The following is a 16,067-nucleotide window of genomic DNA, read 5'->3' as shown; positions in this document are numbered from 1 at the left end:
AGCGGATGGGGTTGTTTGTTATCTGGTTCGGCTGGGACAGTTTGCCCCGGAACACGGGAGCTTGAAGGGTAAACTTGCACACGTAAAACAGAATCTGAATCAGTTTTGTTATCACCGGCATGTGAAGTGAAATTTGTTAACTTAGCAGCAGCAGTTCAATGCAATAGGTAATCTAGCAGGGAAAAAATAATAATGAATAAAATTTTAAAAAATAATAAGTAAACAAGTAAACCAATTACATATATTGAATAGATTTTTTAAAAATGTGCAAAAACAGAAAGACTATATTTTGAACAAAGTAAGGGAGTGTCCAAAGATTCAATGTCCATTTAGGAATGGGATGACAGAGAGGACGAATCTGTTCCTGAATCGCTCAGTGTGTGCATTCAGGCTTCTGTACCTCCTCCCTGATGGTAACAGTGAGAAAAGGGCATGCCCTAGGTACTGGACGTCCTTAATAATGGACGCTGCCTTTCTGAGACATCGCTCCCTGTATATTTACAACTTCCGGCAGCTTCTCTCGGTCCTGTGCAGTAGCCCCTCCATACCAGACAGTGACAGACCAATGCAGACCACAAATGAAGTGTCTCCTGATCCTCAGCCATTTCCAAGGCTGGCAATGTTCCCGGCTCGGCTACAGAAAACTGAGTTCGGAAAACTCCCCTCATCTACTTTGCGCAGCGAGGGGGGAGTTGAGAGCTGCCCTGACAAAAACATGAAATGTTGTATTATCGCACAATCTCTGAAATCCAGGAAATGCTCTTGTCACCTGTCTCTGAATTTTGTAAATGAAAGTTGAAGATGTCTTTCACCTCTAAACAGGCCCTGATGTGCAACAGACCCTGAACCTAGATAATGTTGTAGGGGTGGAACTGGGCTCTCTGACGGTGGTGTCTGAAAAGAGGATGCTGTCCAAGTTGCATGCCATCTTGGAAAATGTCTCCCATCCACTCCATAATGTACTGGTTAGGTACAGGAGTACATTCAGCCACAGACTCATTCCACCGAGATGCAACACTGAGCGTCATAGGAAGTCATTCCTGCCTGTAGCCATCAAACTTTACAACTCCTCCCTCGGAGTGTCAGACACTCTGAGCCAATAGGCGGGTCCCGGACGGATTTCCGCGGCGTGATTAACTTATTATTATTTAATTATTTATGGTTTTATATTGCTATATTTCTACACTATCCGTGGTTGGTGCGGCTGTAACGAAATCCAATTTCCCTCGGGATCAATAAAGTATGTCCGTCTGTCTTTTACTTAACAAACAGCACCGCTGTCACATTCCTGTTTGTGTTTCACTCTCACGCTGCTGATTCAGGGTCTCCGGCTCCTTTCACTCAGGTGAAGCTTTGCCTGGTGAGCGGAGTCATTCGACCATTACTGGTGTCAGGTCCCTGCGCTGGAACTGTTGGACCGATCGATTACACAAAGGCACTTTACCAGCGGGATCAATAACACTGCTTGATGAAACTTTTTCTCTGCCCTGTTAGCGCCTGTGTAAGCTTCTTCGTCTGAACTGTTGTGCACCAACAGGGCAGAAGTTTAGTTATAAAGATCCAGGTGAACATACCTGTAGCCATTCTGATTCTGACTGACGGTTGTTGATTGTCGTCGTCTTGTTTACACTCTGATCCCGGTGCTGGACAGCTCCACCTGCTGGTGATGCCCTGAATTACACACAACAAGCAGACGGTGAGTCAGAGAGAGTTGGATTACTTTGCAAATGTGACAATACAACCATTCTCTGTATCAGAGCCGCAGTTCACATCAACTCCCAAACCATGTCTGTCTGTCTGTCCAGTGATATCTGGAGCATCCTTCCGATAGAGGCACAGAGCAACAGATCACAGATACTGATCATTCAACCCATCGAGACAATGCTGACCACAGTGTGCTCTGAGATGGTCCTAATTTTCAGGCCTTTGGTACAGGGTCAAACAGGAACATAACTTCATTGTAAAACCTAATTCTGCTTAATCACAGATTCGCAGGTTCTGGCAATTTATTAGTAGAAAAGAACTTGATGACGACAGGGTATGTAAATATAAATTATTGGTTGGCATTTGCTAGTTAGGACTGAGTGAAATGTGGTGTTGGGACATTTGGCTTCAAGGGGGTTTGCTCTCAGCAGAGGCTCGCACGACGATGTACTCGAGGGCAAGTATATCATTGCAGCTTGCAATAGACAGAGGAGTCAATGACATGTTGCTGTAGTTCGTGGTGATTCCACATTTCTGCAATCACTGCAGCAGGAAACAACAGCGGCGTCTTCTAACGGGAGGAAATTCTCCACGAATTTTGAGATAATTGTGACGTAACACAGACGAAGCAAGGAAAGGTCAGAGGTGATGTTGGAAATGGACAAGCAATGTGAGGGAATGTGCGTGGCTTCGCAGAGCTGATGCTGACATCTGCATTGATTGCGACTGCGTCTGATAGGCATAAATGGTATTTCTAGGCTTATTCAGTCTGACTCCAGCTATTTTCTACTTCCCTTGGTACAGAAATGTAATGACCAAAGAACTAGCGTTTGAGTAAATAAGACTCACCAAACTTTCTCTGAGTGAGTCAATGGAAACTCTGATTCAGACTGAGGGTAAGTTGTTCTACTCAGAGAGGTGTGGATGCCTGGATTGCCCTGTCTGTTACGGTGGTGGAAGCAAATACAATGGGGGCTTTTAAGCAACGTTTAGATAAGCACATGGGTGTGAGGAAGATTGAGAGTATATGGACATTGTGTAGGAGGGAGTCATTAGTTTATTTCGGAGGGTGTTGATTTACTTTTCAGCTGGTTTGGCACACCATTGTGGCGGGAAGGCCTGTTCCTGCGATGTACTGTTCCATGTTCTGTTCTATCTTCAGCATCTTGAGTTTCTCTTTGACTCCCACTGGCAGATGGACAGGTGACGGTCAGGGGGAATTTCCATATACGAATTGAATTCTGAAACCCCGGTCTCTTTCTACCGGTGCAAACACAAAACAGCGTATTTAACCACAGCCTCTCCCTGTGAGGGATGGAATGGGGACTCGTCCTCTGCTTTGCTTCCAAAGGAACTTCACAACCAAACACCTGAGCACAGAACAGAAATACTCGCTCAACATCTCATAAACCCGGACAGCTTGATCCCCTGACTCATTTTATCTGGATCAGATCAGGTGTGGTATCCCAGGTCCAAACTCAGAGGGTCACAGCCCACACCGAGAGACTCTCACATCTTTCCCACACCTCACACTGGGAGTTCCCACATCTCACATCGAGAGACTCTCACATCTTTCCCACACCTCACACTGGAAGTTCCCACATCTCCCACCGAGAGACTCTCACATCTTTCCCACACCTCACACTGGGAGTTCCCACAGCCCACACCGAGAGACTCTCACATCTTTTCCACACCTCACACTGGGAGTTCCCACATCTCACACCGAGAGACTCTCACATCTTTCCCACACCTCACACTGGGAGTTCCCACAGCGCACACCGAGAGACTCTCACATCTTTCCCACACCTCACACTGGGAGTTCCCACATCCCACACCGAGAGACTCTCACATCTTTCCCACACCTCACACTGGGAGTTCCCACAGCCCACACCGAGAGACTCTAACATCTTTCCCACACCTCACACTGGGAGTTCCCACATCTCACACCGAGAGACTCTCATATCTTTCCCACACCTCACACTGGGTGTTCCCACAGCCCACACCGAGAGACTCTCACATCTTTCCCACACCTCACACTGGGAGTTCCCACATCCCACACCGAGAGACTCTCACATCTTTCCCACACCTCACACTGGGAGTTCCCACATCTCACACCGAGAGACTCTCACATCTTTCCCACACCTCACACTGGGTGTTCCCACAGCCCGCACCGAGAGACTCTCTCATCCTTCCCACACCTCACACTGGGTGTTCCCACATCTCACACCGAGCGACTCTCACATCTTTCCCACACCTCACACTGGGTGTTCCCACATCCCACACCGAGAGACTCTCACATCTTTCCCACACCTCACACTGGGAGTTCCCACAGCCCACAATGAGAGACTCTCACATCTTTCCCACACCTCACACTGGGAGTTCCCACAGCCCACACCGAGAGACTCTCACATCTTTCCCACACCTCACACTGGGAGTTCCCACAGCCCACACCGAGAGACTCTCACATCTTTCCCACACCTCACACTGGGTGTTCCCACATCTCACACCGAGCGACTCTCACATCTTTCCCACACCTCACACTGGGTGTTCCCACAGCCCACACCGAGAGACTCTCACATCTTTCCCACACCTCACACGGGTGTTCCCACATCTCACACCGAGAGACTCCCACATCTTTCCCACACCTCACACGGGTGTTCCCACATCTCACACCGAGAGACTCACACATCTTTCCCACACCTCACACTGGGAGTTCCCACATCTCACAATGAGAGATTCATGCTACCAATATCCAGCCCCCGGAGACGTCTGCGTCATTGCGAAAGGAGGATCATCAAACCGCGACTGTAAAAGCACCAACGTAGACCGAAGCCCAGACACTGCCAGTTCCATATTCCTGGAGCCCCCATCCCAAGATTGTATCTCAAGCACCAACTCTCTCAGGGCTCTTTTCTGTCGGTAATATGCGGCAGTGTCTCAGCTAATCCCAGTTCAAAAACATACACTCCCACACCAACCCATGGCAGAACTGGAGCCTGATGATCCTTTGTCTGGACGGGCATCAGCCGGGAAACGTGAGCATTGGGTCACAAAGAGGGCGCTGGTACTTGTCTCCACAGTTACACTGAGCACAGTTGTTCATTATTTTACTGTTGAGTGCGGTGTAGCCCAGGACAATTAGCAGCCCCTTTCCTCGTCGTGTAACAGGAACAAAATGTTTTAAATATAAAATTGAAAATATAGCACTCAGTACAGGAGATTTTTTTTTTGTTCTTTTGACGTAGAAACGATTCACTGTCTGCAAGATGTTTGACACCCAGAACAGAATTGCATAAATACTATCCCTGCAATCTTCTTCATTCCATCCCGGACAGTAAATGCTCAAAGCATCCTCGTCTCTGAGGCCACTCTCTCTCCTCTGAGAGTCAGCAAGCAGAGAGCGAGAAACATGTTCAACACTATCTGCAGCTCGGGTGAGCCGTTGCCCTGGCGACGGAGGAAGTGGCTCGCAAAGATAACCGAACAGGGAAACAACAAACTCAGTGTCACATGTTCTCAGTTTCATTGTGACGAAGATGAACTGAACATTCAGCCATTTTGTAATGGTGACACTAAAATTCCGGTGGTTGTTTTTACCCTGTCGAGGTGCATTCGGTAAATCTCACGGTGGTTCCAGCTCTACAGAACTCTCAGCGGCGTAGATGCTGGTCCAACATAAAAAAACAATTGTTGGATACGACCCTTCCGCAACAAATGTCGATGATGTGCAGAAGTTTCAATTGAGATTCACAGAGACCTTAGAGCACAGACTGTTAGCCCATCCAGTCCGTGTCGTGTTCGGTGTGGTCCCATCCCCCCGCACCCAGACCACAGCCCTCCATACCTCTCTCATCTAGATACCCAACGAAACATAGCTCAAATACCACATTAGAACCTTCATCTCTCGCTTCTGCTGGGAGCTGTTTCCGCATTCGCACCACCCAGTGAGTGAAGTAGTTCCCCCTCAGATTCCCCTTCAAAGTGTCAGTTTTTGCCCTAAATCCATGATCTTACCCAGCCTGAGGGGAAAATGTCTCCCTGCATTCACCCTGCTTATAGCATCATAGATTTCTGTATCTCTAGCAGGGATTCCCAACTTGGGGTCCATAGACCCTTCCTTTAATTGTAGGGCAAAATGGCTTAGAAAAGTTGGAACCCTGCTAGGGTACCCCGTCATTCCCTTGTATTCCAGGTAACAAAGTTTAACCTGTTCAAACTATCACCATAATAAATTCCTGAAATACCAGCAATGTCCGTGTAATTTTCCCTGCACTCTTTCACGCTTATCGGTAACTTTCCTCCAAGCAGCTGGCCAGAAGTGCAGACAATTCTGCCTATTGTAAAATCACGGTGCCCTTTACAACTTTAGCATTAATATCCCAACCCCTCTTCGTAATAGCCTGCGTTGTGAAGGTCAATCTGCCCAAAACTCTCTTTATGACTCTGGTGCTACCTTAAAGGAATTGTGGATCTGTAACACACACGCCAGGACAATCAGGCTCAAAACAGTTATTTTCCCCAAGTAGTAAGCCTGATCAACACCTCTACTCACTAACCCACGCTCCACACCCCACCCACTACCAGTTTAACATTTCCTGACAGTTCCAGACTCTCCTGTGCCTAACGTCACTTTATGGACAGACAATCAATGTCAGTCTCCATATGTCCAGACACTTCTGTGCCTAACGTCACTTTATGGACAGACAATCAATGTCACTTTCCGTATGTCCAGACATTCCTGTACCCACCGTCAACTTATGAACATAGAATAAAAGTCACAGACCAGACAATTGTGCAATATTGCAAAGGAAGAATCGCTGAATCAAAAATGCAATGAAGTAGAAGACTATATTAACAACAGCAAAGATATGCACAAAAAAAGGAAATTACTGGGATTAAGGAAACCTCCTCTACAGGATGCATAACAGATCAATAAAGTATGTGACAGCTGGATTCAGTATAGAGAGCAGCTTTTTCTGAAGGTAGTAGAGGGGAACCCCCAGATATTAAACACCCTAATTCTGGCCCACCGATTGCCAAAGAAGAAATAACTAAAGCAATGAAAAGCATGAATCATGGTAAGGCCACTGGACCTGATGAAATATCAATGGAACTGATACAAGCCCAAGAAGATCTGGGCATAGACATTCTTTCTGAAGTGTTTAATGGCGTATATGAGTCTGGTGTATTCCCTGACGATCTCTTGAAATCAGTGTTTATAACTCTGCCTAAAATTCCTGGAACTATTGACTGTGAAAATTATAGAAGAATCAGTCTTGTGAATTACATAATAAGGATTTTGTTGAGAATTGTTCTGAGTCGAATCAAAAACAAGTTAAGGCCAGACATTTCTAAGCTGCAATAAGGGTCTATTTATGATAGAGGAGCTAGGAACACAATTGTCATACTACGAATACTTTCAGAAAGGGCAATTGAATATCAGAATGATGTCTTTTTTATGATTTATTGAGTTCACTAAAGCATTCGACAAAATCAGCGTGAAAAATTATTTCAAATTCTCACTAAACTAAACATTGACGGAAGGGACCAATAATCTCTTCAAAATGTATATTGGAATCAAATGGTGGAGGTAAAAATTGATGATTTAATAAGCATTTGCACTAAAATTCAAACAGGAGTTAGAGATGCGTTGCCTCACTGAAATTATTTAATATCTATACTGAAATGATTTTCAAAGAAATAGAAGACCTAAATGGGATAAAAATTGGAGGTGTTAACATCAACAATATGAGATATGCAGATGATACCACCCGAATAGCAAGTGCTGCAGAAGGCCTACAAATCCTCCGAGACAAAGTAGCACAAACAAGTGCAGATTTTGGTCTAACCATCAATTGTAAAAAAAAATCCAAATATATCGTAACATCAAAAGAGCAGAATTCTCCCAAGTGCCAATTGTCCATCGGTAACAAAAGAGATTGAACAAAAGACCAGCTGTAATTACCATGGTAGCTTTATATCACAAGATGCTGGAAGTAAAGTAGAAATAAAAAGAAGAATTGCCATTGCCAAAAACAACTTCCAAAAAATGAAATCTATTTTTCCCAACAGACACGTTTCAATGACAACAAAGCTTAGGCTACTAAAATGTTACATCTGGTCAATCTTGCCGTATGCTTCCGAAACATGGACGGTAACATCAGAACTCCAAAGAAACTTAGAAGCAACAGAAATGTGGTTTCTCAGAAGAATTCTGAAAATATCATCTAGAGATGGGGTAACTAATGAGACAGTACTCCAACATGCCCAGACAAAAAGATCATTAATGAGAATATTACATGAGAGGAAACTTCAACTCTTGGGCCATGTCATTAGAAAGGGAGGATCAGAATGTCTTACATTGCAAGGCCGTATGCCTGGGAAACGTGACAGAGGAAGGCAAAGAAGAAAATATATGGACACTGTGAAAAAATTAACAGATCTAAGTGTGCGAGGTATCATCGACGCTGTTGGGGATCATTGGATGTGGAGAGTCATGATCGGCCAGGCATGTAAGGCGCAAGTCACATGCAGAAGAAGAATCAGTGTCAGTCTCATATGTCCAGACACTCCTGTGCTTAACCTCACTTTATGGACAGACAATCAATGTCAGTCTCATATGTCCAGACACTCCTGTGCTTAAACTCACTTTATGGACAGACAATCAATGTCAGTCTCATATGTCCAGACACTCCTGTGCTTAACCTCACTTTATGGACAGACAATCAATGTCAGTCTCATATGTCCAGACACTCCTGTGCTTAACCTCACTTTATGGACAGACAATCAATGTCAGTCTCATATGTCCAGACACTCCTGTGCTTAACCTCACGTTATGGACAGACAATCAATATTTTTAAACGATCATACTTTATGTATCGTGCTTTGTCTATTATTTTGGTCTCCATCATTATTTTTCTGTCTTGCTTTGGATCCAGAGTAACACTTATTTCGTTCTCCTTCACACTTGTGTACTGGAGTGACATAAAACAATTTAGGATCTTGAACCCTGGGGAGAATACCACGACCATCCACATTATCTAATCTCCCACTTGATTCCATCAGCTCCTACAATGTCACCCTCATTCTCCTCTGTAATAAATATCCAGCTCGGCCAAACGCTTCCTATGACTCGACGGCCCAATAGTCCAGGCAACATCTTCAGTAATCTCTTCCGCACCCTCTCCAGCTTGCAAATATATTTACTACAGTAGGGTGAACACAACTGTACATAATGCTCTCTGTAGCCATGTTGATTCATACACAAATCAATGGCATGAATAGTGAATTACAGAGGTCTCAACACTGACACACACACCCCACTCGTCACATGCCTCCATTCGCTAAAACCATCTTCAATCATCTCCCTGTGCTTCTTGTTCTCGAGCCCGGAGGGAATCCTCCTCGCCAGCTCCCAGTGACTCCATCGTGACCGAGCCTCCCCGATCAGCTGCCACGCGGGATTTTGTTACAGACTTTACCAAAGTTCGGATAAACAACATCACTGCCCAACTTCACCCAACTCCCTAGTGAACTCTTAAATAATATCCAAAATACTTGACAGATATGATGTCCTATTGGGCAGTGTAGAGGGTGATTTCCCCATGACTGATGCCCAACCGCCCGAGACTTCAGCTTCACTCCAGACTGAGAAAATTCCGATCCCAGCTGTGGAATTACCAACCTGGACTGAAGCCCGCATACTGCCAGTTCCATATCCTCAGAGTCACCAGCCCAATATCATCACCCACACACAGACGCTTTGGTGCGGGCGATTTGCCGTGGTGTTCCTGCCATGTCCGATTCACAGACTAAGGTGGAACTGGAACCTAATGACCCTCTGCCGGGGCCGGGGCTCAGGCTGGTTCCCCGGTCTGTGTAGAGGATGCGGATACACTTCAGCCTGACCCCAGCAGCAAAACCGAGCACATTTGATCACAATTTTCCTGCTGTGTGGGATCGTGCCCAGCACAGCTGGCTGCTATGTTTCCCGCAGTGTAGCAGAAACAAAATGTAAAATTACAAAGTAGAAAATGCTGGGAACTCAGTACATCAAACTACATCTCTGAAAGGTGAAATGGTGGAAGACTGTCCGAGATCTGCTGAGCGTCTCCAGTATTTTTCTCCTCCTCACTTTAAATTTCCTGCAACTGTAGTATTTCCTCCCTCTTCATTTTAATGCACAGATAGTAATTGATTGCCACCCTTGACTGTCAATGCCACCCCACCCCAACCAATTTGTCAGTTCTCAGTTCATTCTGACCCTGGTGTAACACAGCCCATACAGTCAATGCTCACAGCATCCTTTCCCCCCATTATCACTCTGTCAGTTCTCAGTTCATTCTGACCCTGGTGTAACACAGCCCATACAGTCAATGCTCACAGCATCCTTTCCCCCCACCATCACTCTGTTGCATTTGCCCCTGAGGCCGCTGTCTCTGCGCTGAGAGGCCCTGACCACAGAACCAGAGAAACACTCGCTGCAGCTCTGACGAGCTGTCACCATGGAAACAGAGGAAGTGGCTCACTGAAAATAACCGAAAAAGGAAATAACAAACTCATCATGTGCTACAAGTGTCGTTATGACAAAGACGAACACTGCAGCCATTTTGTAACGGTGAAACTAAAATTGAAATGGCCGCTTTTACCCCGCCCCGTTCAAATAAACCTCTGTCTGAACGGGGGAAAGATGCATCTACTCATACACGTGGAGCCGTGTCGCGAGGATGAGATCATTCTGTTTAACCCTCGCTGTCTGCAAGCACACAGCGAACCGAACGGCCGCTTCCGGTGTGATGGAAGCATTTAAAACAAATATCGACCCCAGGCATCGATCCAGGTGAAGTCTGGATCCGCTACCGGGCCGGGTGATGGAGGTAAAGTTCACCAGGTACATCTTAATGCATGGGTTTAATCTCGGCATCACCACCTCATCCCGCTCCTGGGACCAGAACACCAGGGGCTGAGCGGCGGCTCAACTCAGGCGGTTCGGCGTGAAGGTCCCATAACCCGGACCGACCACGACAGGTTGTATCCAGGAAGCGGGACGAGGCCGCCAGTTCGAGGAAGTTAATAGGACTCTCTGCCCGACATCAGGTACCCACAGCCACACTCCCCCCCCCCCCACACACACACACACAATCCGCTTCAATGCTCACCGCTGAGAACTTGATTAATTTTTCCCGCAGACAGTAACGGTCCACCTGCTCCCCGCCGCCGACCCGCTTCAACAGAGAGCGCAAAGAAAGGCACCGCCCATCCGGAGAGTGTGAGAGCGGGGGCGGGCCTCGGAAGCGAGAACCTAAGATGCTCCAGATCTGTGTTTGAAATGGGAGCCAGACGCTGGATCACGTGACGGGTGGAGGGACTCCTTCCTGAACCGGGGACTCTGCTCCTCGCCCCTCACACACTGCCCGACCTACCTGCCGCATTTTAAACCTTATTTCATACTTACACGAGCTACATTTTTAATTTTCCCCTCTGTATTTGGCCGTCCCCATTGCTCGGCCTCCCGGTTCCTGGAGTTTTACGGGTTCGATTCCATCCCGGTCCGATACACAATGCCCACCCGAACAGGAATTGCGCGGGTTTCATTGAAATCACTTGTATGTTTATAAACAGTAATTTCTATTCACAATCCTCCGGAGCCTCACTGGACAGGAACACTATAACATCAAGTGAGAAACAGCAGGAGGAGTCTGTTCAGTTCCTCAAACCAAAAACAAGATGGCGGCTGCTCTCCCATCTCAGCCCACATGTTTCTCCCCGATCCTCATTTCCTCGATCCCTTCGGTCTCCACACATCTACCGGCCTCTGTTTTATGTGAAGACGATCACTGAGACTTCATCGTCCTCCAGGAATCAGTCTGGTAAATCTCTAAATCAAACACTCTCTAACTTCTTATAATCCTCCATGGAATTAAATTCTATTTCTGCAGCCCCGTGTTGCCACACAACTCACCTCCCACCCCTGTCACTTTTTCCACCTTGCCACCTCCCCCCTCACCTGGATCCACCTCTCTCTCCCCAGCTCTTGCCCCATCCCCACCCCTCACCGCTTTTCTCTGAATATTTCCTGTCAACTATCTGTCCAGATGGAGAGTCTCGGTCCGAAATGTTGACGGTCCATTTCCCTCCACAGCCGCTGCCCGACCCACTGCGTTCCTCCGGCAGTTTGTTCTTTGGTCTGTATAACCCGTGTTAGTATGGGGAGCGGGATTTTACACCAAATATTCTGCAGATGCTGGGGTCTAAGAAACACACACAACACGCTGGAGGAACTCAGCAGTTCGGGCAGCTTCCGTGGAAACGAGCAGTCAACGTTTCGGGCCGAGACCCTTCGGCAGGACTGAGAGGGAGGGGGCAGGAGCACTATAAATACGGTGGGGAGGGAGGAAAGGAGAACGCTGGTAGGTGCCAGGTGCAAAAATAACAGTAAGGGGAAAGATCAAGGGGTGGGGGAGGAGAAGCAGGAAGGGGTTAGGCAGGAAAGGTGAAGAAGGAGTGTAAGGGGAAAGCACAATGTGTAGTATAAGAAGGCAAAATCATGAGAGGTGATATTTGTGGCAAATACGATTATATGATATGTATGCACAATTTCTGATGTATATCTTTTGGAAATGTTTATTTGATTATGAAGTTCAATAAAAATTCAATTGCAAAAGAAATAAGTTTTCTGATTACACAAAGGCTGGGGGTGTTGTGGATAGTGTGCAGGGCTGTCGAGGTTACAGCGGGACATTGATAGGATGGAAAACTGTCCTGAGAAGTGGCAGAGGGCGTTCAGCTCAGATTATTGTGAGATGGTTCATTTTGTTAGGTCAAATATCATGGCAGAATGTCGTATTAATGGTAAGACTCTTGGCAGTGTGGAGGAGCAGAGGGATCTTCGGGTCCGAGTCCATAGAACACTCAAAGCAGCTGCGCAGGTTGACTCTGTGGTTAAGAAGGCGTACGGTGCATTGGCCTTCATCAACCATGGGATGAGTTCAAGAGTCAAGAGGTAAAGTTACAGCTATTTAGGATCCTAGTCAGACCCAACTTGGAGTACTGGATTCAGTTCTCATCCCCTCAGTACTGAAAGGTTGTAGAAACTATACAAAGTTTGCAGAAGAGATTTACAAGGATTTTTTCTGGATTGGGGAGCATGCCCTATGAGAATAGGTTGAGTGAACTTGGCCCTTTTCTCCTTCGACAGATGGAGGATGAGATGTGACCTGATAGAGGTGTATAAGATGATGAGAGGCATTGATCGTGTGGATAGTCAGCGGCTTTTTCTCAGGGCTGAAATGGCTAACGCGAGAGGACACAGTTTTAAGATGCTTGGAAATAGTTACCGAGGGGATGTCTGGGTAAGGTTTTTGTACGCAGACAGTGGTGAGTGCGTGGAATGGCCTGCCGGCGACGGTGTGGAGGCGGATAGAGTGGGGTGTTTTAGGAGAATTTTGGGCAAGTAGATGGAACTTAGAGGAATAGATGATGGGTAACCCTAGGAATTCTCGAAAGAAAGTTCATGTTTGGGATAGCACTCTTGGCCGAAGGGCCAGTGTATTATGTTACAGGTTCTCTATGTTTCTGTGCTTCTATGTTCTCAGTTCATTCCATACCGCCAATGCTCACAGCATCCTTTCCTCCCACTATCATTCTGTTTCATTTGCTCCTGAGACCACTGTCTCTACCCTGAGAGGCGGTGAACACTGAGCGTTAAAAAGATGTGCAGCTCTTCTTGCAGCTCTGGTGGGCCGTTACCCTGGAAACGGAGGAAGTAGCTCACCACAAAATAACCGAAAAGGGAAATGACAAACTCAACATCGTATGCTGTGAGTTTCATTGTGACAAAGGTTGACACTGCAGCCATTTTGAAACGAAGAATCTAGAACTGTAAAGTCTGCTTTTAACGTGCTGTATTCAGTTAATTCTCTAGTAGTTCTGGCTAACAAAAATGATCAATAGTTAGCGATCAATAATATATTAACCTCTGCCGTAAATATACGCGGTGACAGCCTGAATCACCATCTGTTGTTACAAACTCTACAGATTGAACACTCTTTTTTCTGAAGAGGTTTCTCTCATCTCAGTTTTAAAGGGAAGCTTGATTATTTGGATGTTGTCATCTCAAACCCCAGACTCTCCGTTTCGCTCCCGACGCGATTCCGTTGTCCATTTATACAATCATCCCTCCTCACCGACCTCCCTCCGGGCACTCATCCACCTGCCCCCACACATCTTCCCTCAACACCATCCCAGGCCCCAGACAGTCCTTTCAGGTGAGGCACCACTTCACCTGCGAGTCAACTGGGGTGATATACAGTATCCGGTACTCCCGATGCGGCCATTTATACATTGGGGAGACCCGCCACAGACTAGGAGACCGTTTAGCCGAACACCGGCGCTCAGTCCTCCAGCAGTGGCGGGATCTTCCTGTGGCCACACACTTCAAACCCACAGACCAGTCCCACTCTGACATGTCTGTCCATGGCCTCCTCTATCGTCAAGATGAGGCCACACACAGGTCGATGGAGCAATACCTTATCTCCGGCCTAGGTAGCCTCCTACCTGCTGGCATGAACATTCAACTCACAGACCTCCGTTGATACCCCTGCCCCCCCTTTCCCCATCCCTATGTATTAATTTTGTCTGGTTCTCTTTCTCTTTCTTTTCCCCCCCTCACTATAATCTCCCCCAGTCCTACCTTTCTTTCTCTTCTATTTCCCATATATCTCCACCTTCCCCTAGCCCATTTCCGTCTAGCCTATCACTTCCCAGTTCTCTTCGTGATCCCTCCCCCCACTTCTTATTCCCCCTCGACCATACCATGATACTTCACTCCTGATGAAAGGTTTCGGCCCGAAACGTCGTCACTACCTCCTCCCATAGATGCTGTCTGTCTTGCTGAGTTCTGCCAGCATTTTGTGTTTTTACTTGGAGTACTGTGTCCAGTTCTGGTCGCCTCACTATAGGAAGGATGTGGAAGCATTGTAAAGGGTACAGAGGAGAATTACCAGCATGCTGCCTGGTTTAGAGAGTGTGCATTATGATCAGAGATTAAGGGAGCTAGGGCTTTACTCTTGGGAGAGAAGGAGGATGAGAGGAGACATGATAGAGGTGTACAAGATATTAAGAGGAATAGACAGAGTGGACAGCCAGCGCTTCTGCCCCAGGGCACCACTGCTCAATACAAGAGGACATGGCTTTAAGGTAAGGGGAGGGAAATTCAAGGGGGATATTAGAGGAAGGTTTTTTTACTCAGAGAGTGGTTGATGCGTGGAATGCTCTGCCTGGGTCAGTGGTGGAGGCAGATACGCCAGTGAAGTTTAAGAGACTACCAGACAGGTATATGGAGGAGTTATATGGGAGGCAGGGTTTCAGAGTCGCACAACATTGTGGGCCGAAGGGCCTGAACTCTGCTGCACTGTTCTTTGTTCCATGTTCCAAATAATCTCTTTCCCAGATCCCTCTGAACCTCTTATTCCCAAATATATTCCCTTTGACCTATGACACGTCAGCTCCCGGACTGTGACCGATACGGGCATCAGAAGGCCTTTGATCAGGTTCCACATGGTCAGCTGCTGTGGGAAGTTACACCGCATGATACCCAGGGAGAGACGGCGAACTGGATGCACGGTTACCTCGATGGCAGGAAGCATGGAGCGATGCTGGGAGGCTGTATATTGGACTCGAGGCCCGAGCATTGTGGTGTTCGCGGTGTTATTGTCATTTGATACATGTCACCTGTGTCAACACTTTGGTTCAGACTGTACAATGTGTGGGTAGTAATTTTGTAACAAGTAGGTTGAACTTTTTTTTGAACGACAGTAAGTGTAAACACTTCCCTCTGTTTCCCTCACACCTACCAACTTCTCCCTCCTCCCGCACCTTCTACCCACTTACCCCTCCACCCCATCTTCCCTCTCCCCCGACAGAGATCCCGGATAAAGGATGACATATTATAGGGAAACCTGCGGGGATTTTCTTTTCACTCACAGACTGGTGTGAGTGTGCAACGAGAAGTGGTGGAAGTGGGGCCAATTTTAAAATTTAACAAACATTCAAGTGCAGAGATGGGAGGGGTGCAGGTAGATGGGACTAGGCAGAAAATCAGTTTAGTTTGCAGTTCGGACTAGATGGGCCAAAGGGCCTGTTTATGTGTTATGGTACTCTGTGACTCTAATCATACTCCGATGTTTTAATTCCACAGTAAGTGCTTTGCTGCTAATGACTAAACCCAGAAATTTACAGAATGGGTGAAGAGGCTGTCCAGTTACTGTTCCTGTGCTTAAAGTCACTGGGACGTCCCATCACTGAGCTGATATTGTCTTCTCCATTCTCTTTCACTCATCCTGTCACTCGACAAGTTCATTGTT

The 16,067-nt window shown here is 46.8% G+C and overlaps 1 protein-coding gene across 1 annotated transcript in view; it reads right to left on the bottom strand.

Annotated features, from left to right (window-relative positions):
• The window catches only part of LOC140721955 (uncharacterized), a gene marked incomplete at its 3' end in the record, with an annotated part of 38,839 nt that overhangs the window by 7,652 nt on the left and 15,120 nt on the right, over positions 1-16,067 (bottom strand). The window contains exons 2-4 of the mRNA XM_073036779.1: positions 10,863-11,021; positions 9,023-9,154; positions 1,575-1,671 (exon numbers count right to left, since the gene is read on the bottom strand). Coding sequence (XP_072892880.1) covers positions 1,575-1,671; positions 9,023-9,154; positions 10,863-11,021 — 388 coding nt within the window. The remainder of the gene's footprint in view (positions 1-1,574; positions 1,672-9,022; positions 9,155-10,862; positions 11,022-16,067) is intronic.

The sequence above is a fragment of the Hemitrygon akajei genome, unplaced genomic scaffold (assembly GCF_048418815.1).
Source record: "Hemitrygon akajei unplaced genomic scaffold, sHemAka1.3 Scf000065, whole genome shotgun sequence".
NCBI classification, from domain to species: Eukaryota; Metazoa; Chordata; class Chondrichthyes; order Myliobatiformes; family Dasyatidae; genus Hemitrygon; species Hemitrygon akajei.
Note: the sequence above shows the minus strand (reverse complement) of the source record. Positions and strands in the feature narration are given on the sequence as shown.